This window comes from Uloborus diversus, unplaced genomic scaffold, assembly GCF_026930045.1.
Source record: "Uloborus diversus isolate 005 unplaced genomic scaffold, Udiv.v.3.1 scaffold_343, whole genome shotgun sequence".
NCBI classification, from domain to species: Eukaryota; Metazoa; Arthropoda; class Arachnida; order Araneae; family Uloboridae; genus Uloborus; species Uloborus diversus.
Genome location: NW_026558509.1, coordinates 75,992 through 101,903, shown reverse-complemented (window position 1 = coordinate 101,903; position 25,912 = coordinate 75,992). Strand labels below are relative to the sequence as shown.

Genomic DNA, 25,912 nt, shown 5'->3' with positions numbered 1-25,912 from the left:
AAAATTTACCCGACTAGTTAGAAAACAGATTATTCTTTCGGCATGCTACTATTGCAATCACTACTGCCATGAGAGCTACTCCTTCCCATAACCTTGAGCTCCTTCTTAGCCGCCTTCCGTTGCATAAGCAAGTGGAAATGGAGGCGATTCTGTGTGCATACCGCCTCAAGCTCATGGGTCTCTGGAAGTCCCCTCGTCACCTGTCTCTGTACGATAAACTGTGTGCAAAGACTAGTAAGCATCCTTACTTTATGATGCCCTCTGACTGGATGTGAAAACAATTCAGGCTTAATGCCAATTATAACATCGTGTTTCCTTCCAGAGAGCAATGGAAGGATGTACAGGATATCATTGGCAATGCACACGAAAACTGGTTTACGGATGGTTCCAAGACTGCATCCGGAACTGGTTCTGGTGCATTCTGCAGCAGCAATAACACAAATCTGTGCTTCTCATTAGAAAAGCTTGCTACTGTCTGAAACTTTAGCCATATTGGCTTGTGTAAATAACTGCCTAGATCGAGGCATAAGCGGGAAGGTTATCAGAATGTTCTCTGATAGCCAAGCTGTGTTGAAAGCTCTCAATCGAGACTGCTTCTCTACCAAGACTGTTTGGGAGTGCCATAATGCACTGGTAAGACTAGCTGGCAGTAATAGGGTTTCCCTTTACTGGGTTCCTGGTCACCGTGACATTGTGGGTAACGAATTGGCAGATCAGTTAGCTAAGCAGGGCTCCAATGCACCATTTATGGGACCCGAGCCTGTCCTCTGCCTGCCCTACCATGCAGTAAGGACTACTTCAAAGAACCTTCTTATGAATGAATCGTATGGCCTGTGATTTCAGTTCAAATCTCAAAGACAGGCCAAGATTCTGAACCAGCAGCCTCCCTGGCTCAGGTTTAAGGAACTGCTTACCTTGAGTAGAGATGAGATCAAGAAGTCTGTTGGGTTACTAACTGGACACTGCTCTCTTAATAGGCACCTTAATCTGATGGGTGTTATCGACAACCCTTCCTGTAGAGGATGTCATATGGCTAATGAAAGCTCAATTTATGTGAATGTGACTTATACTCTGCACAAAGATTTGAGCTCTTGGGATACCACTATGTAGACCCCGGAAAATTGCCTAGAATTTCGGTAAGGCAACTGCTGAGATTTATTTCTGTTACTGGGCTCCTTTAGTAGTCTAAGCAGGGATAGTACGTAGACCTGTGGTCTCAGTGCTCGCGCTGGTTTCAAGCGCCCCCCTTTTCACTTCATACTTCATACTTCTGCATGCTAGACTAACGCTCGACTGATGCTCAAAAACTCGTGAGGAAATTTGCTTGGGAGCTGCATCAATATGTTATGACTGTTGACTCTCCAGTTATAATTCGTTTTGAAAAACGGGCACTGCGTAAACGTGCCTCGGTCTACCCTTTATAAAATTTTAAAAAAATTCTCAAGTAAATTCTATTGCAGATAACAAATGTTTAAATATCTAAAATATTGTTTTTTTATGGCATTTTAAAAATTAGCTGTGCACAAATATAAGACTTTCTTTTATTTTGAAAACTGTACACATAATGCTTTTCCCCCCAGTAGAATGAAATACTTTTCTGTTTTTAGATTGGAGTTAATTCAAGGGGACGAGTACGAGACCACAATTTAGTAGTCTGATCTTGTGACTATCAATCTTCCAAATTTGAAGCTTAAAATGCATATGAAGTTTAAAGACAAATCATATTCATGCGAATATTGTGGGACGACATTTAGTGACATTTCGCACTTAAAAGTTCATTTAAAAATACACACTGAAAAAAAACTGTATTCTTGTGAAATTTGTAAAACGTCGTTTTTTCTTAGTGGTAATTTGATGAGCCATTTAAGGATACATACTAAAGAGAAACCATATTCGTGTGAAATTTGTAAAAAGTCATTTGTTCAGAATGGAAATTTAAAGAGGCATTTGAGGACACATACTAAAGAAAATCCGTACTCTTGTGAAATTTGTAACAAGTCATTTGTTCAGAATGGAAATTTAGAGAGCCATTTGAGGACACATACAAAAGAAAAACCATATTCTTGTGAAATTTGTAACAAGTCATTTGTTCAGAATGGAAATTTAAATAGGCATTTGAGGACACATACTAAAGAAAAACCTTATTCTTGTGAAATCTGTAAAAAGTCATTTGTTCAGACTGGACATTTAAAGAGCCATTTAAGGACACATACAAAAGAAAAACCGTATTCTTGTGAAATTTGTAACAAGTCATTTACTCAGAGCGGAAGTTTGAGGAAGCATTTGGAGACACATACTACAGAAAAGCCACATTCTTGTGATATTTGTAAAAAGTCATTCTCTGATAGTGGAAACTTAAATAGACATTTAAGGATACATACGAAAGAAAAACCATATAGTTGTGAAATTTGTAAAATGTCATTTTCTGAGAGTGGAAAACTAAAAAGGCATTTGGGGACACATACTAAAGAAAAGCCATATTTTTGTGAAATTTGTAAAAAGTCATTTTCTCAGAATGCAAGTCTAAGGAAGCATTTGAGGACACACACTAAAGAAAAACCTTATTCTTGTGAAATTTGTAACAAGTCATTTTCTGAGAGTGAAACTTTAAGGAGACATTTGAGGACACACACTAAAGAGAAACCTTATTCTTGTGAAATTTGTAAAAAGTCATTTTCTGTGAGTGGATCTTTAAAGAAGCATTTAAGGACACATACTAAAGAAAAACCGTATTCCTGTGAATTTTGTCAAAAGTCATTTTCTGAGAGTGGAAATCTAATGAGGCATTTGAGGACACATACCACAGGAAAACTATAATCTTGTGAGATTTGTTAGAAAATCATTTTCTAGGCATAAAGGTTTGAAGGTCCATTTGAGGACACTACAAAAGAAAAACCATATTCTTTTTAAATTTCGTAAAAATTTCCTCAGAGTGGAGGTTTAAAAACCATTTCAGGGTGCATAGTAAAGAAAAAGTATATCCCTGGACAATTTGTAAAAAGTCATATTCACATAGTAATACTATGATAGTATAGATCTGAAAGTTTATTTGAGGACACATGAGCTGAAGAAAAAGCATATTCTTGTGATTTTTGAAGAAAAACAGTTTCTCAAGTTTATGATTTAAACAAAAAAGGTACATTCTGGAAAAAAAAGTGTATACTTCTGAGTATTTTGAAAAGACGTTTTCTATAGTTCAGACTTAAAAAGACATTCCAGGACAGTGTCCTGAGAACACACGTAAGAGCCATTTGAAAATCCATTTGTGGATACACACTAGAGAAAAATTATTTTCAAGGGATCAAGGTGAAAGGAATTTTCATTCCAAACCTGTAACTATGTAAGCTAATTTAAACTTTCATCCTAATATAATTATTTGTTTAAATGCAAACATGTAATTCCCAAGAAAAGCTGAAACATTTGAGACTGAGGTGGTTCTTCCCAGCGATGCTTTTCCCATTTTTAACAAATATCTTTTAAATATACAGTATTGCTTTTCACCATCAAACATTTATAACTACTGGTTTGGCTTTTTATCTCAATCTTTGAAATTTTTTTTTTATATCTCTATAATAATTTGTCTTCTAATTGAAACACATTTTGGCAGTCCATTCTTTTTTTCTGAGCTTAGCTACGATTTTCGTGACGATATTCTGATAGAGAAGATCAGAAACATATATTGGTGGCCTATGTGAAGCTATAATGTTTGTTTATGTTTTCATTTTTTTAAACTGAGACTTTAATGAATTCAGTAATCAGGCCCTTCATTTGGATGATTGGGCCTGGATTTTAGCATATGTTCATGCTGGTTTTTTCCTCCTATGCAGCGCTTTACTCCCTTCCGTCCCCCTGGGAAACTTTGAAATGACAGGCCTGGTGTACTGATTTTTTTTTAAAGAAAGAAATGAAAATAAAAACAAACCAAACTGTTGGACAAAAATTCAACTTTCTCTTCAAATTTTACACAAAAAATTACTTTCTTTTGCTTTATCCATTGAGTCTTTTTTTGCTTGAAACACTGCCAAGGTTTTTCTTCTTTTTTCATCACTAAAATGAGATTGGCGGCTCTTTTTCTGGAAAATAAGGGGAGTTTGTTTCACATTTATCCATTCTCTTGGCTAGTGCCTAGTATAAGGTGAATACACTCTACTCTCAATAACTCAAAGTCTTATTACCCATCCAAACATACCTCTATCTCAAACATTTCAGTCGGTTCAAAAATAATTTCTTGTTTTTAATTCAAAGTTGTCTTCAGGGTGTTCCATTTTAACCTGCAAGGCCTCTATTTGCACAACCGTTAATCCTAGTTGTATACTTCCTATTACAAAAATGTTCAAAATCAGATGTAGGGTTAAGATATTAAAAGTTAGAAGCAAAAATAAAAGTGAGCCAAAAAATACAAAATTTAACTTTTTATACGGACCCTAGGTCCCTTAAGTATATCCCACTCTTCTATGAAGGTCTATTTAGATCGGGTATGGTAAACCTAATGAAAAGACAGGGTTGCAAAAACTTGGCATATCTTACGGCCTTACCAGGTTTTCTTTGCTCCAACTATAGGTTGAGTTACCACTATTTTATTGACAATCCTCGTACATAATTAAGTCATACTAACAACCCAACTTAAGCGAATCATTTTATCGTTGTAAAAAAGTGCCTTCAAAATATTTATCACGCATTTAAAAAAAAAAAAGTGAAATACCAAGCAGAAGTGGAAAGTGACGACTTTTCAAGAAGCACACAGATGTTTCCGACCTCATCGCTGCTGAACTCAAATTAGCTAGAGAGCTAAAACTTTGGTTTTTTAATTCGTTTTGCTTTCACCCTTGTATTTGATTTTTGTAAGAAAGTTTAACCCATTAATGCCTAGCGTCCCTTTTTAGGGACGGTCCAAAAATTGTGTCTCAATTTCCCAAAAGTAAACATTTCAACTCAATAATTGTGCTCATTTATTACTTTAGTATTGTTTCAATTCGTTACTAGCAGACGGCAGCACAAAATCGTTATAAAGTGTGTTCTGTAACCATTTTGTTATGATCTTCGCGAAGAATTTCATTGTTCACAATGTCAAGAACAAAAAAGTAAGTTTTCAAAATTTTTAACAAGTAAATCAATTTGTATTTGATACATATGTTACTTTGATCAATATTTCAGTTTACCTTTTCTTGCATTTTTGTAGATTTTAAAAATTTTATGGATTTTATAGCAATTTAAGAGCGTCCCTAAAAAGGGACGCTAGGCAGTAAAGGCTGCATTGTTGAATCGTTGCTAGTTTCTTGCTTAGAATTCATAATTGGCCTCAGAAGAAGTTATTAAATGTTTTTAGACTAAAAAATAGGCAATATGTTTTATTTTTAAAAATTGAAAAGACTAATTAATAATAAAACTACCTTTTTTAAAGATATTTCAGTAACAATTTTTTCTGCAATTTCGAAAAATACTTAGATAAATTTGAAAAGCTAACTGTTTCAAAAATTAACTTCTTTGAAACCTGAGTTATTTTTTGAAATTAATAATCTTCAGTAACTCATTGAGATTTTCTGATTGTTTTGTCTGACTTTGAAGAAGCCTTAGCACTTCTGGAACAGCTCTCTGATGATAAAGAATTCAAGGAGGCTGATATATGCATTTGTCCACCTTCACAAGTTAGTGAAATTACTGACGAATACAGTGGGCCGGATGACTCAGTTGATGTTAATCAATTATCAGGTCAACAGTTGAAATCTTCTGCTACAATGACCGTTAGAAAAGTTAATCAGGGTAAGGTAGTATGTGTTGGAGATAGTCAGTCAAGTGACAGTGATGATGTTGAGCAGCATCTTCCAAGCAAACGCAGAAAAATAAATAATAAAAATACAGAAAGAAATTGGGTTAAGAAAGATATATCCATCAATAAAAAAAAAAAAATGTATGGAATGTGGAAACACCAAGCTTTTTGAATGTTGAATGGACACCAGTGTCAATATTTGAAGAGTTTTTTACAGATGAAATACTGGATGAATTTGTTTTTCAGAGCACCCTCTATGCTCGACAAAAAAACTATACATACTCATCTGTAACGCGAGAGGAGCTGCGTTTATTCTTGGCTATCCTATTAACAAGTGGATATGCATGCTTGCCCCAGCGGAGACTCTACTGAAGTCCATCAACTGATGTCAACGACATAGCAATTAGTTCTGCAATGAGTAGAAATCGATTTGAGCAAATTATGCAGTATTTACATTTTGCTGACACCAAACTCAACAAAAATGACAAAGTCGGAAAGTTTTTTTTCTTTTTCAAGTATTAAATCGTCGGCAAAAAAATATTTGTCGTTGAAAAAGCATGTACCCTCTGATGCCTAGGGACAATTTTTCTGTTATTAATAAAACATTTATTTTTTGCATTAGATTTTTTTAATTATTTTTCCTGTCTATTAAACACTATTTGCAACCCGTAAACAAAAAATCTTTGAAAAAAAAATGTCAGGCATTAATGGGTTAATGTAGTTATTCCCTTCTCAGTATTTTTTTTTTTTTTTTTAATTTAGTGAACATGTTTATGAGTTGAACATTACCATTACATCATTGATGTAACGATGATCAGTTTTGGTTTAAGTACTACTACAAGACATTTTTAAAAGCATAATCAAAAAAGTTATTTGTTTATTTTTCTAATTTATTTGAACTTTTCAGAGTTATCTCTGTTTCATCAAATATGTTGTATGGCTTGTAATTTAATTAAAAACTCAAGCACCAAAAGTGTTTTCTGGATATTCTTGCGTTGGCTTCACACCAATACACCGACGGCAACAAATACGTTTCTGCAGCAATAAATTGCTGCGATACTAACCACGGCAACATCTATTCCATTTGAGGTCATAGAGAAATCAGCAAATTTGACCTCTTTCATAGAAGTAGTTATTGAAATTGGAAATGACATGCTGCCACCATCAGGGTGAAGTCAGAAATCGAAGTCTTTTATAACACAGTCGTTATTCATATCTGTGAAAAACTCAGTTAACACGATTTACTGTTGTATGTAAGTTTGAAATCCGAAAAATGTACTCAATCAGTTGTTGAAAAATGAAACATTTTTTGGACTCTTTAAAAACGTCTTAAAAAATCTAATTTCGATTTTAAGAAATGAGTTAAGACTCAGTTTACAGACAGCTTCCATATTTTTTAAAAGGAATTTCTGCTTGAGGTCCTGCAATTGTTTCCTTCCCATAATTAGCCAAAAAGTGACACTCTGACTCTGAATTAAATCCCAAATTAGCCCTTTGAAAACTCCTGTACTTGGTTCAGTTTCTTCTTTTACGCTATCACAGATTAAATGTATTGTCTTTGTCTTTACTCTTCTTTTTCTGCAAGTATACATGCCGTACTTTAATTTCCGGATTTATAATTTCAAACAAAATAAATAAAACGTTTGCAGAAAAAAAAAATCCTTCTAATGCACTTATTCTGCACTGGTAGAAAATGATCCCAACAGCAAGAAAGACTTGTAATAGATAATCAAAATAACGTTGGCCTGTTTTTACATCTGAAAGATGACATTTATTCAAATTTCGCGCTCGGCACATAATTGTGGCTCTAGTGCCACACATAGTACTTGCAAACAGGTTGCTTTAATTGTGAGCTGTATATTTCGTGAGCGTTCTTTTTCTGTGAAATTCAACTTATTGAGTTGATGTTAGTTAAGAATGCCTTAAAGAAGACGAAGAAACTATTATCAGCAGATCACAGAATTTGATTAAGGTCGTGTATTGGGGCTTGAAGACGGTGGATTTTATTTCTGCGATATTGCATAAAGACTTCGCCGCAATGTATCCATTGCGCATGCTTGTTAAGAGCAGTGGTCCAGGGATGTACTACCTCAAGAAGATCAGGTTCCGGGCGACCATGTGGCATTTGTGAGGAGGAAAGACCCCCTCTATTCCAGGCCCCACAATGTAAGCCCGTAAAAATTTTTAGGTCCAGAGATTTTCTCTTTAGAATCGTAATCTGTAGGTGTTCTAATTTGATCTAACCTTCTGCCCAGTAGTCTGCTTTAGTACCATTCGCTTCTTTGTTGGTATCAAGAGAAAATTGGCTACATATCCAATGTGACGTTAAAAGTGCGTACCTATATGCTCCTATTGATGAAATGATATATATGAAGCAACCCCCAGGTTTTATTGAGAAGGGAAAAGAAAATTATGTGTGCAAATTGAATAAAGCTATATACGGCCTGCACCAAAGCGGTCGTCTGTGGTTTTATGAAATTGAAAATATATTGCTTAAAATTGGTTTTCATAAATTTTTATCATGTAATTGTGTTTATTATACTGATAATGTGATTTTACTCTTATATGTTGATGACATTGTGTTATTCAGTAAGAAGGACAGGGATATTAAAGATGCTTTGAATTTACTTCAAAAACATGTTGAAATTAAAATTTTAGGTAAAACTAAAAAGCTACTAGGTGTAGAATTTGAAAATGAAGGAAATGACTTAAATTTACATCAAACTGAATACATTCGTGTAGTTTATGAAAGATTTAGTAAATTTAAAATTCCTATTTCTTCTTTACCTATTAGTAAAGGATGTGTTTATTCAAAGTTAAATTGTCCTACTACTCCAGCTGAGATTGACGAAATGTCAAAATATCCATACAAGAGTTTATTAGGGTGTTTATCATTTATTTCTAGTAGAACACGTCCTGATATATCATATGCTGTTAACATTTTCAGCCAATTTCAAAGCAACCCAGGAATGGTACACTGGGATGGATTGTTGAAATTACTAGGATATGTTTACCATACTAAAGATTTAAAATTAAACTTAAAATGTGAAAATGTTCAACTTATAACTTTTTCGGATGCTGATTTCGCCACAAATAAGGATGATAGAACCTCATTAGGCGGTCAACTTGTTTTACTTGATAAAGCTCCAATTGAATGGCGCACGTTCAAAGAACGAAGCGTTAGCCTTTCAACGATGGAAGCTGAATTTATTGCCATGACCGAATGTGCAAAAGAGCTCATGTGGTTTGATCGTATAATTGACGAATGCATCAAAATAAAAATTGTTAAAAGTTGTAAAATTAAATCTATTTTGTATGTGGATAATCAGGCTACGTTAGATTTTGTTAAATCGCCTATCGAAAATCATCGTAGTAAACACATTGATATCAAATTGTTTTTCATTCGGGATTTAGTTCATAAAAACATTTTTAACGTGAGATATGTCAAAAGCAAAGATAACATGTCGGACATATTCACGAAACCTCTCACCCGATTAGAAATTCAAAGATTTATTGAAAATTTTTTTTGTACAAATATAATATAATTTAGAAACATTTTTTAGAAATTTTTGAAAATTGTTTAATGTACTTTAAATTTTTCTTCTTCGCATCATGTTTTGTGAAATGTTTTTGCAAGTTCTAACAATTTAATTGCCCACCTGAATGTTTCGGTGGCTTTTTCTCCCTATCAACCGGGTTGCGAACAGCTTTTTGTTACGTCTCGTTAAAAGTGAAAATGTAATTGTCAGAGTCTTCCCGGGAGTTAGGATAGAGAGTTTATTGTTGCATGAAGGTCTATCGCGGGTGTATTTGTTTTTCATTTTGTAAGACCCTATTTTGAATATTGGAACCACCACTAGTTCCCGTTAGAATTTGTAATTTTCCTTCATTGAATATATTATGGTGCAAAAATGTTATTAAAAAAAAAAAAAAAAAATTTGAATTAGTAAAAATGAAATTTTAATCAGTTAAAATTATCATACAGTCTTTAAGTATAGAAGGGGGCATTTTTTTGAAGATTTTTAATGATCTTTTTGTAAATGAAATTATTTAATGAGAAATGGATAGTTAGTAAAAGAGCTTATTTACATTTCGTCATAAATATTTCTCAATATATGCTTATACTATACTATTTTCAAGACTGATATTTTATATGCTGATTCGAACAGTTACTGTGGGTTTTTGTTTTATATTTCAGATTAATCTACTGTCACTGTTATAAATTAAACTGGAAAAATGATTGAAAAAATTATAAAGGACTTTGATCAAGAATTTGTTTTAGAATTTTGATGAAAATTACGTGAAAACGTACTATGAGTTACGACGTACGAGAGAGTACGAAAGAAAAAAAAAAAGGACATTTCAAGATGATTGTTCTTTGAACTTTTGAATTTTTTTTTTCAGCAAAGTGTGTTGCATGTTGTGTTTTTCTCAATTTTTCAGATCTAGATCTATATTGGAAGTTCGTAATATAGAGTCAAGTTTATGTTTAAAACAAAAAAAAAAAAAAAAAATTGTTCATTGTTTTTTCTCATATAATTATTAATATGTGGAAATTGTGTTAATGTCTAAATGAAGTCGAATTTTTTTGAATGTTTTCATTGTGAGATGATGAGAGGGGGGGCCTTGTTAGGCATAAATGCCTGTTAATAACAACAGTAAATAATCCTATCTCATCACCTCACAACACCAAGAGTAAAATAATGTTTTTCCTTACTTATAATGTATTACCAATCATTCTGCATGACTGGGGTAAAATTCTTATCAGCACTCATTCACATTGGTCGAATCGACCGAATGTTTGTTTCACTTTCGTTCACCCTTGGCGGGAACTCCGTTGTGGATGACGTCATAGAAAGCTTCTAGAAGGAATCTGACGGCACGTGTGCTTAACGATTGCAGTGATGTGTCCGTTCACGTGACTTGGATATGCTAATGACCCGGGGGGATATTTAAACTGCTCGCGGCTTTAGTTCGCTCTCTCTCTTTGATCATCTCTTGTCGATGTAGGCGGTCGCTTGATCGGTATGTCGAACTTGCTTGTTCGTGCCGTTCGCCCTTTATTAGAAATGATTAGCTGGACTTAGCTTATTTCCCAATGGGTCTACTTCATCAAAGTTTTTAGTCAATAGTAATGCAGTTTGCGTTGCACTGTTAGTTATCTCATGCAGAAGTAGCATGTAAAGAGATTATGTTGTTAGTATTTATTTTTATCATTTACAGCGTGTTTTTATCTATTTACATTATCGTTTAAATAAACTTCATGAAAGTTAGAAATAGTTTGTCAAGTTCTTATTTCCGAACTCACTCTGCTAGTATCAAAGAAACATTGGGGAGATATTATTAGATTAGAAATTCTCCCCAACACGGGTTATGGGCCCAGTAGTCCCCTCACTTGATTAGTCCCCTGTGCGACTAGTCTACTTTTATAAACTTCACCATTTTCACCTTTCTTTAAATTATAAACCCATCTACATCCGATAGGATTAACATTTTCCGGTAATTTGACTAAATTCCAAACATTTCTTTTACGCATAGTGCCTATTTCAATTTCCATTGATTTTTGCCATTCCCCCCTTTCATTAGATTTTAATGACTGTTTATATGTTCTAGGGATTTGAATTTCTGTGTCTAGTCAGGAAACATGAGTTAAAATTTTAGATTGATTTGAAACTTCACCCTGAAAATCATCATTGCCTTTAAAATTAAATAATTCCGGATCATACGCTATGTTTTCACGAAGACAATATTTTTGAACATCATTCAACGATCTTAATCTTTTGCTATTCCCCTTTTCAAAATAATATACGTCGTTTCTTGAACCATCAGGTCTAGGGACAAATTTCCGAATCCGCCTAGCTTCCCGCATTGGTTTGCGACTAGAATCATCCCCCTCACTGTCTGAACTTTCCGCCCCCCCCCCCCTTCAGAGCTACTTTCAACATCTAATTCTCTGAAGCGATTCGAATCTTCGCTTTCTTCCGAAGAATTCTTATCTTCTGCCTGAGGCGAAAGAGGCCAGAAAAGGGTATTTTCTTTTCCGCGCGATTCCTGCTCGGAAGTAAATTCGTCCTTGAAAAAGGAATTCTCTTTGAAAGATTCGTTGATTGTTTCAATGACTTTATCTTTGTCTGGAAGATAAACGCGAAATCCTTTACGATTGAACGCGTATCCGATTAAAACGCCTTTTTCGGCTTTTAGGTCTAGTTTCTTTCTTAATTGTCGTGGGATACCGGCAAAACAAGTAGTTCCGAATGCTTTTAAATGTCTTACTGACGGTTTTCTTCCCCCGTAAAGTTCAAAAGGAGTCTTTTCTTGACTTGAATGACAAATCCTATTCCATGTGTAGACAAAATATAACATCGCGTCGGGCCAAAAATTGTTTGGCAAACCACTTTCTTTTAACAAAACGCGTGCACTATTTGTTACTGTGCGGTTAAAATTTTCAATTAATCCATTTTGCTCTGGTGTGTACACATTTGTGAGTTCATGATGTATACCCATATTTTGACAAAACCCGTCTAGTTCCTGATTTACAAATTCCGTCCCGTTATCAGATCTGATACTGACAACCTTTTTGCCGATAAATCTTTCGGCTCTCAGAATATGTTGTTTTACAATTCCCGGAACTTGACTTTTTGACTTAATAGGATACAATGAACACCTTTTAGAATAGTCATCAATAATAGAAAGAAAATAATTTTCTCCGTTTCTACCCTCTACTTCACATTTTCCCCAAACATCCATATGCAATAGTTGTAATGGCTGGGTACTTCTTACTCTATCAATTGACTTGAAACTAACACGCTTAAATTTTCCTAATTTACAAACATCACAGTTTAATTTAACATGTTTAAACTTAGGTAGGCCACGAACAGCTGAAAGATTACTAGTTTTACGAATACTTTCAGTGTTGACGTGTCCACAGCGTTTATGCCAAGTTTCAATGTCACTTTGACAGCATTCTACAGAAGGTTCTTTATTTACATGACTAGAACTAGGAGAATTTTTAAACTTTTTACAATTAACATTATAAACTCCATTATTGAGTTCAGCTTTAAAAATTAATCCCTGTTTGTCGGATACCTCCACGAAACCTCCCCCACCTTTAAATTTTGCACCACCCTTGTCAAACTTGGTGCCAGACAAAATATTTCGTCTCAAACGGGGAGAATACATTACATCTTTGAGAATTACAGTTCTTTTACCGAACTTAACTTTGATTTCCCCTTTTCCCTCAATCGGGAAAGTTTGCTTTTTCACGGCAACAGCCATGTTTACATCATTTAGGGGTTCAAATGTCCTAAACCAGTTCTTATTTGAGCAACAGTGATTTGATGCGGCAGTGTCAAAAATAAATGTATTCCCTTTATCTTGGGTCTGACTAAGGTTTGCCTCTGACAAGAAATACAAAGGATACTCACATCTCTTATTTAAAGGTGATCGGTGACGCTCCTGGAACTTCCTTCTAGAACTCCATCGGCGATTTCTACTCCTTGGGCTCGTACCTTCATCCCTCCATTCTTTCCGGGATTGGTGCTGGTTTCCCCTTTTATTTCTTTCTTGTGAAGTCAATCTTTGACGGTCTTCATTTTTGACATTAAGGCATCTGCTTCTATGTCCTTCTTCATGACACTTGTAACATCGAATTTTAGATTTAACTTGGAAAACCTGCATCTCATTTGTCTTCTCTTCTTTCATTTCTTGACGGTTTTCTTCAATAATAAGATCAACCAGGATTTTCTCAAATGTAAAATCTTCATCTTTCCTCATCAAAATCTGTTGAATTAGATGATCATACGTTTCTGGTAAACTTTGCAGTAATTTAAAAGAAATACAGTCCTCCGGGAAATTCGGATAAGCAACTTTGATTTTGTCGAAAATTCTCTGCAGACGCGCCGCGAATAAATTTAGCTTTTCTCCATTCTCTTTCTTGCATTGATTCAGCTCAATGAAGAGTTGCATACTTATACATCTATTCTCCGGAAAAAAATGTAATTTTAGCTTCTTCCAAGATTCGCATGGATCTTCTATAGTTTCAACTATTTTTCTTAGATTTTGTTCAATATTCAAGAAGATTAGAGAGACTGCAGTTCGCTTCCTCACAATAAATTCTTTCACATCCTTTTCTGTTACATTCGTCTTCTCATTAATGACTGGTTCTTTCTCTTTTCCGTTAGTAATGTCCCATACATTCCGTTCCATGAGAAGGAACTTCATATTCGTCGACCATTCGAGGTAATTCTTGTTGTTGAGCTTTTCAATCTGAATCGCGAAATTTGCCATTTTCTTTTTTCAAACTTTAGTATTCTTGAATTTTGGTAAAATCTTTTAAGTCGCTTCTATCTTGGTCGCCCCCCCCCCCCCCATCTCAACATTCCAAAAACTTCATCTTCAGATGGGTCATCGAATTTGCAGCTTCCAAAAAAATTTTTCAAAATTTCTGAAAAATATCGAAATGTACACCATCCAACGGTACATGTACTTTTGGCAGCAGTACAACCCCGCCTTTTTACAGATGCATGTACACTCTTTATCATTTCCTAGTCTTATCCAAAAATATTTTCACTAGGTCCGCACAGGAAAGGGACTGGGCCCATAACCCGTGTTGGGGAGAATTTCTAATCTAATAATATCTCCCCAATGTTTCTTTGATACTAGCAGAGTGAGTTCGGAAATAAGAACTTGACAAACTATTTCTAACTTTCATGAAGTTTATTTAAACGATAATGTAAATAGATAAAAACACGCTGTAAATGATAAAAATAAATACTAACAACATAATCTCTTTACATGCTACTTCTGCATGAGATAACTAACAGTGCAACGCAAACTGCATTACTATTGACTAAAAACTTTGATGAAGTAGACCCATTGGGAAATAAGCTAAGTCCAGCTAATCATTTCTAATAAAGGGCGAACGGCACGAACAAGCAAGTTCGACATACCGATCAAGCGACCGCCTACATCGACAAGAGATGATCAAAGAGAGAGAGCGAACTAAAGCCGCGAGCAGTTTAAATATCCCCCCGGGTCATTAGCATATCCAAGTCACGTGAACGGACACATCACTGCAATCGTTAAGCACACGTGCCGTCAGATTCCTTCTAGAAGCTTTCTATGACGTCATCCACAACGGAGTTCCCGCCAAGGGTGAACGAAAGTGAAACAAACATTCGGTCGATTCGACCAATGTGAATGAGTGCTGATAAGAATTTTACCCCAGTCATGCAGAATGATTGGTAATACATTATAAGTAAGGAAAAACATTATTTTACTCTTGGTGTTGTGAGGTGATGAGATAGGATTATTTACTGTTGTTATTAACAGGCATTTATGCCTAACAGTTCTAATGTGAGAATATCTTGGGTAGACATGTTGAATCCTGCGCGAAATAATTTTACAGGCCATCAAAGATAGCGGCCATTTTGGTTCACTTGCTCATTACGTTTTTCGCAAAGTGCGTACCTACAAATTTAATTTTGGTTTCGAACTGAGATTTTTGGGGCTTAGAAAGTCAATGTAATAGTACGTCATAACAGCCGCTGTGGTTATTTCCACAATTTTTGCGTGAGATATTTCTGACGTTTTTTGTTTAACATTCAGGTTACTAAAAAGAGTACAAAAATCAATAACTCTTAATGAAACCAAACGATTTTAAAGTGTGAAATCTTTTGTGTAAATCAATATATTTCAAGGTCACTAGCGCAGTCAGCTAATATAGTACAGTAAAATTAGGCCAAAAAATGACCAAACCCAAACATCCAAAAAAAAAAAGTGAAACCTGTTGCAAATTACTTCTTACCCTTCCAGCAAGAAGGGGTAAAAAGTCCCAGCACTTTGCGCGTCGGGTTTTGGGGGGAAGGGGGGGGAGACGAAATAATCCTCTATTTAAATAAAAATAATTTCTATTACTTAAAAAAAATTCTGAAACCTCGCAGAAACCACTCTATAATAGTAAAACAATAAACTCTCACATAAAAAAATTCTAATTAACAGGGGTGTACAGGCGGGGGGGGGGGGATGGGGGGGGGGTGTCCATGGAGCAGCTTTGCGTCATTGGAATTTTTTACGCAGTTTTTTCAAGGGGTATTTCTTTATTGAGGACTTTTATTCTTCATGGGTACTCCGTCACACTTAAGGGGGTGCGCCATCGCTTTGAGGGGGGGGGGACCCTGAATTTACATTCGAAAATCACAGTGAGTGCACATTTGCAGTGAAGTTCACGAAAAAATTTCCCTGACTTAAACTTTTCCGAAGTACAAAATGCCTCACAATGATATGGTAATGTCAGAATGATAATTCTAAAAGATCTAAGCGAGCTCAGTAACCAAATTATTTGTGACTGGAGTTATTAAACTGTTTAGAGCGGTGGAAAAAAAAATTCCTGTGCAGCATAAAAAAAGTCCAAATTGACCAAAGTTTCCCTACTTCTTCTTGATTAATTTATTTCAACTTTTCTACAATCTTTTGCCATCACCGTAAGGGTGGGACAAACCGGAATTGCCAATAGTGAGACGGGCAATGCTGCAATTCTGCACCCTCTAAGTCGGTGGGGGTTCTCATTTGCAAACATCAAGCTACCTCTCTTTTACGCAGCTGGTTATGTGAATTATGCTAAATATGCGGACATATACTTGCAACTCTATCTGAAACTTTTGAGTACATTATGCGATAAAAAAAATTTGATCACATCAAACATCAGCTATCCATCGATCTCGAAATCTCAATCCGTTTCTAAAGCCCCAGAAGTTTCTTCCCTCTCAAGTTGGTATGAGTATTGCTCGCTGATGATAAGGTGAGTTGCGATAAGACCTTTAACGTTCGGGTAGTAGCATCAAATCATATTGAAGGCAAACAATTTTGTGGCATTTCTTTGTAAAGGAGGTAAGCAGTTATGTCTTTAGCTTCTGTTACGAGAGTAGTTACTATCTGTAAAGATGTGTAAGCCCAAATCATCTTTTACACCGAGTGGTATGAACAGTAAAGATGGAACAGCAAATTGCTAAAATCTTCTGGTACGAGTTATGCGCTGATCCTCCATCAGTATTCGATGAATCCGGTTTCAGAAGGAAAGAAATCCTGTATCGTTAAAGTACTATTATCTGAAGCAAAAGGTTCATCCAAAATCACAGAACGAACAGCTGGTGTCAAATATGAGGCAGTGAGAAGCAAAGGGATGTAAGTGGACATTTTCAAGTTTTGAATAAAACGCGTTTAAAGATAAGATCCTAGGTAGACTTTCATTGATTTTTTTTTCTCTAAATCATGCTGTATAGAAGCAACTACCAGGTCTACTAGGACCATTTCTTGCCCCAAGATAGAGGAGAGGTTCACCAACCATTTGTACTGGTTATCTCCAAATTTTTAATTTTGCCCTTTGCTTCTCACTGCCTCATATGTAATAGAAGGAAGATACCCGCTTGAACATATTTTTGGTAATGATATGTAAGTTTCAAGGAAATATGCCAGCAATGCAGCGTGTAGGTCACTTGTAAGTATGGGAAAGCTAGTGTCATTTTTGATGAGTGTAAAGAAAGCACCACAGAAATATAAATGAAGTCCTATTACAACAGCCAAGCCTTCTGCTCTAGAAGACTTTCTGCGTCTAAAATCTTGTGCTTGCTCTGAGGGATTCATTGGATATAGTGAATGTTTGAAAAGTCTGAAAGTAGACTGAAGTGCTCAATTATATGCACAAACTGTGTTAAACATAGCTGCAACAATAACGATTTTGCTGAGGATCTAGATTCCAAAAAACATCTTGATAAGGAAGACTTTTTGTTACAAGCTTAGGAGAAATCATTTGAAAGCAAAAAAACAGTTCAGCGTTATTTTTCTGGCCATTTAATCAAATGTGCACCATCAGAGGGGGTGGGGGGGGGGGGGAGAATAATATTTTAGTACATAATTTCGTTTTGGGACGTGAGCTACTGTTCTTATGGGGTGGACAGTCCTGATTTATGCATGTTAGATTTGCATGAAATAATACTTCTACTTGAAATAAAAGGTGGGGGGGGGGGTGAGGATTTATTTTATTTGGCAGAGGGGGGGGGGTTGTAGCTTTGAGAGGAGGTGCATCATCGATCTTGGAAAATGGACACAGTCGATTTTTAACTTAGCATAAAATAATGTTTCCATATGAAATGTATGGAGGGGGGTTCGGGGGTACTGCTTCGTTTTACGGGGATAGGGGGGCTCTGTAGCATTGGTGGGTTATGTCATCCCTCTTGTGGGTCAAACACCTTTAATTTCATGCTTTTAAATTTAGTAAAACATGATATTTTCTCTTTAAATTTACTCTAAAAATTCTGGAAAAATACCCAAACAGCAATTTTTAGATGCCCCCCATTCCAAAACCCGACGCACAATGGGGTGGGACTTTTTACCTGTTCTTATTGGGAGGGTAATAAACAATTTGCACCAGGTTTAGCTTTTTTTTTTGGATGTTTGGGTCCGACCCCTATTTTTACTGTACTAATACCTTCGGGATGGGTTTTTTAGTCAGAAATACCTTCTGAAGGTTTTTTTTTAATCAAAAATTCTTATGAAGGGTTTTTTTTTTTCTTTTGATCAAAACAACCCTTTCATATGCATAAGCTACTATTCATGTTAAAACCAATGGCTCTGAGTGGTGTTGTCACCAATCCCCCCCTTCGCTAAAAAACTTTTTGTTTCATGTTTTTCTGTGACAATAACTATTTAAGCAATGGCTGATATTTCTAAACTGAGTTCAGAAAGTTTTGGTGTGTATTAAAGACATCTAAAGACAGTTTTTTACTAACGAAAATGTATTATATGTCAAAAAAAAAAAAAAAATCAAGAGAAAAATTATGTTTAACAGACAGTAACTGGACAAAAACGAGTTCGTTGAGCTGCTGAAATACACAAAAACGCAGTATTGAAAAACGCTGTAACAAAATATAGTGTATCATTGCAACAACCAGTGCTACAAGAAATATACGCGAGGAAAAACACTAACAAAAATGGTGGAAGAAAATGCACAGACAAGTTATTTTTAAGTGAAAACAAAGTTTTAGAAAAATCAGAAAGTACTGAAGGAGGTCAAATCGCAGATCAAGATCAACACCTCGTCCTTCGTAAAAAGCCAAGATACTGCAGAAAATACCAACTGTGTAATATGTAGCTGCATTAGATCGAGATTAAACTGTGGCAATGCAAGGCCGCTGAGAGCGAAGGCAGGCCCCTGGTCAGTTTGGTTGGCGGGCCCCCCACCACCTATAAAGCTTATAAATTTATTACTACTCCTGTTCCTAGTCAGGCCCCCAAAGATCCGGGCCTCTAGTTTCCGACTAGGCTGGCATTGCCTCTCATTAGCCCTGCAGCAATGACAGAATGAAATAGAGGATCTGTACTTTTGATCGAGCAAGAATGTTTGTCGTGGCTACAAGGTTTTTCCAAGACGAAGTTTTTGACAGAGTAGCAAATCATAGCAGTGATACGAATGTTTCTCGCTGCTAATTTATATGCACATCCAAGCTGTATATGTTCTTATATTCGAAAGTATGAGGGAGAAACCAAAACCCAATTTGCACAACATCCATCCTCAAAATTTTAAATGTTTAAAAAGGTAAATGAAATAATAAAGCCTCTTTTAAATGCTGGGCATAGATTTATTCTTCCAGAAATAAAAGAATTGACGACAATTTATATGACAACGCATTGATTTATATTAATGAAATAAAACTACTTTTCGTAAGAACGTATAAGAAAAAGAATTTTTTCTGTGCTTCCGAAAAACATTTGTTAGTTTTCTATAGTCATTTATCTCCAAAAGTACTTGTTGCTGCTATTCGCTCACAAGAAGCTGTGAAGACTGCAGAATACTTCTTGAGAAAATCATTATAATATGTTGATTTTTTGGACTACAAGAGAAGTTCTGCGATGCGAATAAAAATGGTTCAGGATGCTCAGTAATAGTCAAATAATGATTCAATTGCTACACAAAAATATTGAAAGCTTGAAAACAGAGTTGAAAGTTTTTGTTAAGGGATGTAGTGAGAAATCGGAACTGTGCAAGTATTGGGAATTTTTTCGTTCACTGGTATCAATTGTAAAACACTTGGTTATTGCTGATCACGTAGGAAATTGGAAATTACGTGTTCAAACTGTTGAGTTACTGTCTTTCGTTAATTTGCCTGCATCAGTTATCTCTATATGTAACATGGTACATAGAAAGGATTAGGGTGCTAGAAAATGAGTGTCCCTATCTGTAGGAAAAATTCATTCAAGATAAATTTGTTGTTAAAAAAAGAATAATAAATCCAATGTTGTGGAGCCAAACATGAAGTTGGAAAAAACGGATTCAACGGTCAAAGAAAAGTGCCAGAGGAGTTGCAGGGCAAACAGGAAAAATTATTTTGTTGAGTGGCATTTAGTGTATCATGAAATTTTAATGATATGCAGTGTGTTTCGTGATCTTATCAATTCTCATTTAATGAATCACTGTAAGAGTGTATCGCATCATTATCTATAGGCTAGAATAACTAGTATTTTGATGCAAATGTCAAAAGACTTGTTGATTTTATGTATCAACATATAAATTCCTATGAGATTGCTGAAACAGTGCAACTTGACAGCTTTCCCCCTAAATAACTTGTGAATGGTAGTGTCAAGATTCGCCTTCTCAGTATCATGAATCACTGATCAGAACAGTATCTCCAGTTTAGACAGGAGACATTTGTTTCACAAACCTAAGAAATTGTCAGATTTACTTTAGAAAGTCAACCTACCATGCTTTGGTGCACACATTCCTTCACAAAATATCACATCTAAGCTAATGGGAACGAATCAACTTTAACAAGGGTACAGAGACATGGAAAAAGCGAAAGAAAGGAGAGAATGCGTTAAAAATATCTTAGCTCATGACTTGTTTCCAACGAACACATTATGTGAAGGTGATTCACCTACCAAGCTAGAAATTATCGTTGCACAATTGCAGAAATATCTGCTGCCAAAACTAAATTTTCTATTTAGCAAAGTATCCCCAATTGAAACTACCCTCATTATATATTTCATGTCACAAGTCCGCTAAATAAAGAAAACTTTTGAATAAGTTATCAGCAATGTTCTGCACGGATCCATTTCTGTATGCTCTTTTCATGAACTTCATGTTGTGTTCGATAGTTATTTGCAGCATTCTGCGAAATAATCAGAAGCGATCATAAGAGAGTCAACTAAGGACACAGTAAACCTTGCTGTAATTGACGGAAAAACACTAGTACCTGTGCAGGTAGTAAAATTTGGTCTTCAGTATCAAATAAGGAAAATTTACAGTAATTAGTACGCAAGGAAATAGAAGAAATTTCCCAAAATGCTACATTTTTAGCGACTGCTAGCGGTTTAACAGTTAATGAAGAAGCAATCTGCAATACTTTTCATTGGAGATTTGTGACAAATCATTGAAGAACTTATTTAAAATAATTCATTAAAAGAAGTAGATCTACAAATTGTTCCTTACATAGACCGGGCAGATAAAAATGGTTCAAAAAGAGTGGTTGTAGCATCAAATGATACAGGCGTCGTAGTGCAGTAACATGCAATGCAAAAACAGATCGTAACCTTTTTCAAAAGTAACTAATCTTGTACTTTTCGTTTATGTTGTTGAAGAAACATGTATGTGATAAAGACGAGTTTAAAATGAGCGTTCAGGATTATTTATTAATTTTTGTACACTTTTTAGTAACTAGAATATCAACAACACATGTGAGAGATATCTCCACGTAAAATTGTGTAAACAGCCAGAGCGGCTTTTATGACATAATTAATACATTAATTGACTTCCTAAAGTCCAAAACCTGCAGTTCAAAACTAAAAGTAAATTTGTAGGTATGCCTGTTGAGAAAAACGTAATGAGCAAGTGAACCAAAATGGCCGATTTTTTTGACGGTCTGTAAAATCATTTCGCGCAGGATTCAACATGTCTACCCAAGATATTCTCACATTAGAACACCTATAGATCAAGGTTCTAAAGAGAAATTCTCTGGACCTAAAAAGTTTTACGCGACTACATTGTGGGGCCAGGACTACTCCCCTCAGTAGTGCCCTGGTGCATGAATGTGTTGCATCCCACTGAGTCTACAGGAGAAATTCGGGCTGCAGTTTGCACCACAGTGACACAACGAACTGTGAAAAATCGAATACTTCAGCTTCATGGACCAGCATGCTGTAACATGTATGCCACTGACGGCAAAACATTGCTGTTTAGGAGGCGAGTGGTGTCAAGCCAGAGCTCATTGGAAGACAGAGTAGAGATCCGTTGGGTTTTCTGATGAAATCAGATTCTGCTTTGGTGCCAGTGAAAGACCTGTGTTGGTCAGAAGGAGGCCAGGGGAACGCCTGCAACTAGACTGACTGTCTGCGGCCTAGACTAACTGGACCTACACCTTTAGTCATGGCCTGAAGAGCAATTTCCTAGGACTGGGATATCACTCTCGTGGTTATTCCTAACACGCTGGCTTCATAGTTGTACGTCAGTCTTGTTTTTCAACCTGTAGTATTGCCATTCATTAATCACACTCAAGGGAGAGATTTCCTACAGGATAATGCTCGCTCTCACACGAGATCACCAGATCTGTCTCCTATTGAACACATGTGGGATATCATTGAACGAGAACTCTAGCATTATTTACAGCCGGCACTGACTGTTCCAGAATTGACATAATAAGTTCAACAAGTATGGAACTCCATATCACAAAATGACATTCAGAACCTTTCTGACGCAATGCATGCAGGTTTGCATTCAAAATTGCAGAGGTTTCACTGATATTGAAACAGCATATCAGGGGAGCTAACGGCAGTAACTGCAAACTTTTCATTTCTTTTGCATATGTGTCATCTATTTTACGTTAGCTTTTATTGCACAAGCTTGCTCTTTTGGTTTCCTCTGAAAAAGGGGTGCAAAAAAAAAAAAAAAAGTTCCAACATCTCCCCATTGTTAGCATTATATCCAACACATATTTCTTCAAATATCTCAAAAACTTATTTCTGCAGATACTGCCGTTGACCTGCCGACGGCAGATTTCACATTTGAACTGTAGTTTCTTGAGCTTAAATTGACCTGTGATCTTGAAAATGAAATCAATTAAACATGTTAACTAGACAAACGTGTGGTCAAAATTTCATTATAATAACTTTTTCTTGGTGTTGGGATTTTTTACTCGTCAGTGTATTTAAATATCTAAAATATTGTTTACTCACGGCACTTTAAAAATTAAATTTGCGAAACTGTAAGACTGTTTTGTTTTGATAACTGTATGCATTTTTTTTTTCCATTAGAATAAAATGATTTCTATTTTTATTTTTAGATTGGAGTTCAATCAAGGGAACCCGTATGAGACTGCAGTTAAGTAGTCTAATCTTGTGAATCCAAATTTAAAGCTAAAAATGCATATGAACATCAAAGATAAATCATGTTCATGCAAATATTGTGAAAAGACATTTAGTTGCACTTCACAATTGAAAGAGCATTTGAAAGTACATACTGGAGATAAACCTTATTTGTGTGATCTTTGTGAAAAGACATTTTCTGTGAGGGAAAACTTAAAAGCCCATTTGAGGGCACATACTAAAGAAAAACAATACACTTGTGAAATTTGCAAAACGTCATGTTCTCGAAAGGAGAATCTAAGAACGCATTTGCGAATACATACTAAAGAAAAACCGTATTCTTGTGAAATTTGTAAAAAGTCATTTTCTGAGAGTGGGGATTTGAAAGTCCATTTGAGGACACATACTAAAGAAAAACCGTATTCTTGTGAAATTTGTAAAAAGTCATTTTCTCAAAGGGGGAATCTAAAAACGCATTTGAGGACACATACTAAAGAAAAACCGTATTCTTGTGAAATTTGTAAACAATCATTTTCTCAGAGTGGAAGTTTAAGGAGGCATTTGAGGACACATACTAATGAAAAACCACATTCATGTGAACTTTGTAAAAAGTCATTTTCTCACAGGGAAAGTTTAAAATATCATTTGGTTACACATACTAAAGAAAAACCATATTCATGTGAAATTTGTAAAAAGTCATTTTCTCAAAGAGGGACTCTACAAACGCATTTGGTGACACATACTAAAGAAAAACCGTATTCTTGTGAAATTTGTAAACAATCATTTTCTCTTAGTGGAAGTTTAAGGAGGCATTTGAGGACACATACTAATGAAAAACCACATTCATGTGAACTTTGTAAAAAGTCATTTTCTCACAGCGGAGGTTTACAAAGCCATTTGAGGACACATACTAAAGAAAAACCATACTCTTGTGAAATTTGTAAGAAGTCATTTTCTCAGAGTGGACATTTAAAAATCCATTTGAGGACACATACAAAAGAAAAACCATACTCTTGTGAAATTTGTAAGAAGTCATTTTCTCACAGGGGAAGTTTGAAACATCATTTAAAGACACATACAAAAGAAAAACCATATTCTTGTGAAATTTGTAAAAAGACATTTTCTTGGAGAGGAGATTTAAAAGTCCATTGGAGGACACATACAAAAGAAAAACCCTATTCTTGTGAAATTTGTAAGAAGTCATTTGTTCAGAATGGAAAGTTAAATAGGCATTTGAGGACACATTCTAAAAAGAAACCATGTTCTTGTGAAACTGGTAAAACATCGTTTTCTCAGAGTGGAAATTTAAAGATCCATCCGTCGAGACATACTGAAGAAAAACCATAATCTTGTGAGTTTTGTAAAAAGTTGTTTTCTCTTAGTAGATATTTGAAAATTCATTTGATGCTACATACTGAAGAAAAACCATATTTTTGTAAAATTTGTAAAAAGTCATTTTTTCTATGTGGAGGTTTAAAAAGCCTTTCAGCGACACATACTAAAGAAAAACCACATTCTTGTGAAAAGTCATTTTCTCCTAGTGGAAATTTAAAACGCTATTTGATTATACACGCTAAAGAAAAACCAACCTGAAGTTTTTGAAAATGAATAAATTGGAAATTTGTTTTGAAAATTACTGTACAGGAAGAAGAAACCTTGTATTTTTTACAGTTTTATTGAAAAATATGAAGTTGTGTATGACAACCAACAAAAATAAGCCTCTTTTAAGACTTATATTCCGGGCTTTATCTATTTGTTTTAATTCCGTTTTACTTTCGTCAGAAAGATACTCCTGACAATTATTTCAACTCTGTCTTTCAACCCTTTTTCCCAAGAATCAGTCATCAGATCGCTAAAATCCTGAAAAAGTTAAAATTTTCTGTCATTTTCCCCAATCAATAAACTGAAATTTTCACAACTTAAACACCTTGTTCAGGAATGTGTTAGATGGGAGCTTTGTAGTATTTCTTGTCAGTGTGGATTGGTATACATAGGACAAACTAACGTGCTCTCTAATTCCGTACAAAAGAACATGAAAGTTATGTCAAAAAACAGGATTTTAAACGCTCCTCCATCGCCCATCATAGTTGGTCCTGCGACAATAACTTCAACTTTTCTTCTGCCAAAACTATCCACTTCCACTTACGATGTAGATTTTTGGTAATCTTACTGGATCTGGAAAAATTCCACTTTTTTAGTTGATTTGTCGAGCACGCCCCTTTTCCCTACAGTTTCTTTTCATAAATTTTTTTCAGTGTATGACGTTTTTCCAAGGTGTTATTCTTGCTGTTTTCTGCTGACTTAAAGTTTCCGGTTCCGGCCATTTTCTGTCTATTTACTCGTCCATGTCTTACTTTTTCTGGTTCATTTGTCCGTTGTCAGACTTTAAGTTCCTTCGTTCTTATATGCACTGAAGAAGGGGTTTGTTTTTATTACCCCGAAACAGCTGTTTGCAGACTTTTTTAAAACTCTTTAAATGCTTTTATTTTTTCATGCATGCACGTTGTCATATTTTTCTCATTTAGACTGCTAATTTCCACGGTTGTTCATTGACTGTTTTTTGCTCTTATACATCGATGATAGTGATACATCACCACTTGGATATCTATTTTACATAATCCCGTTCTTCTGCGAGCATCTATAGTCGGCTTGGAGGTACACCCTACCCCTTACGTGCTGGAACAATTGGGGAGGTTACACTGATTCTAATCACAGCGTAAGGCATTTTTGCTGCCAGGTTAGGTTTACCACAACTGTAGTTTATGCTGCCACTCTTTAATTTACAGTCCACGTACA

General features: G+C 35.3%; 1 protein-coding gene across 1 annotated transcript; it reads left to right on the top strand.

Annotated features, from left to right (window-relative positions):
* Positions 1-546: 546 nt before the first annotated feature.
* Positions 547-2,742, top strand: LOC129233335 (zinc finger protein 679-like; the record flags this gene model as incomplete). Its single annotated transcript, XM_054867377.1, has 3 exons — positions 547-633; positions 844-947; positions 2,349-2,742. Coding segments are annotated over exons 1-3 (585 nt in total), but the record flags the coding sequence as incomplete, so codon positions are not given.
* Between the last annotated feature and the right edge of the window lie 23,170 nt (positions 2,743-25,912).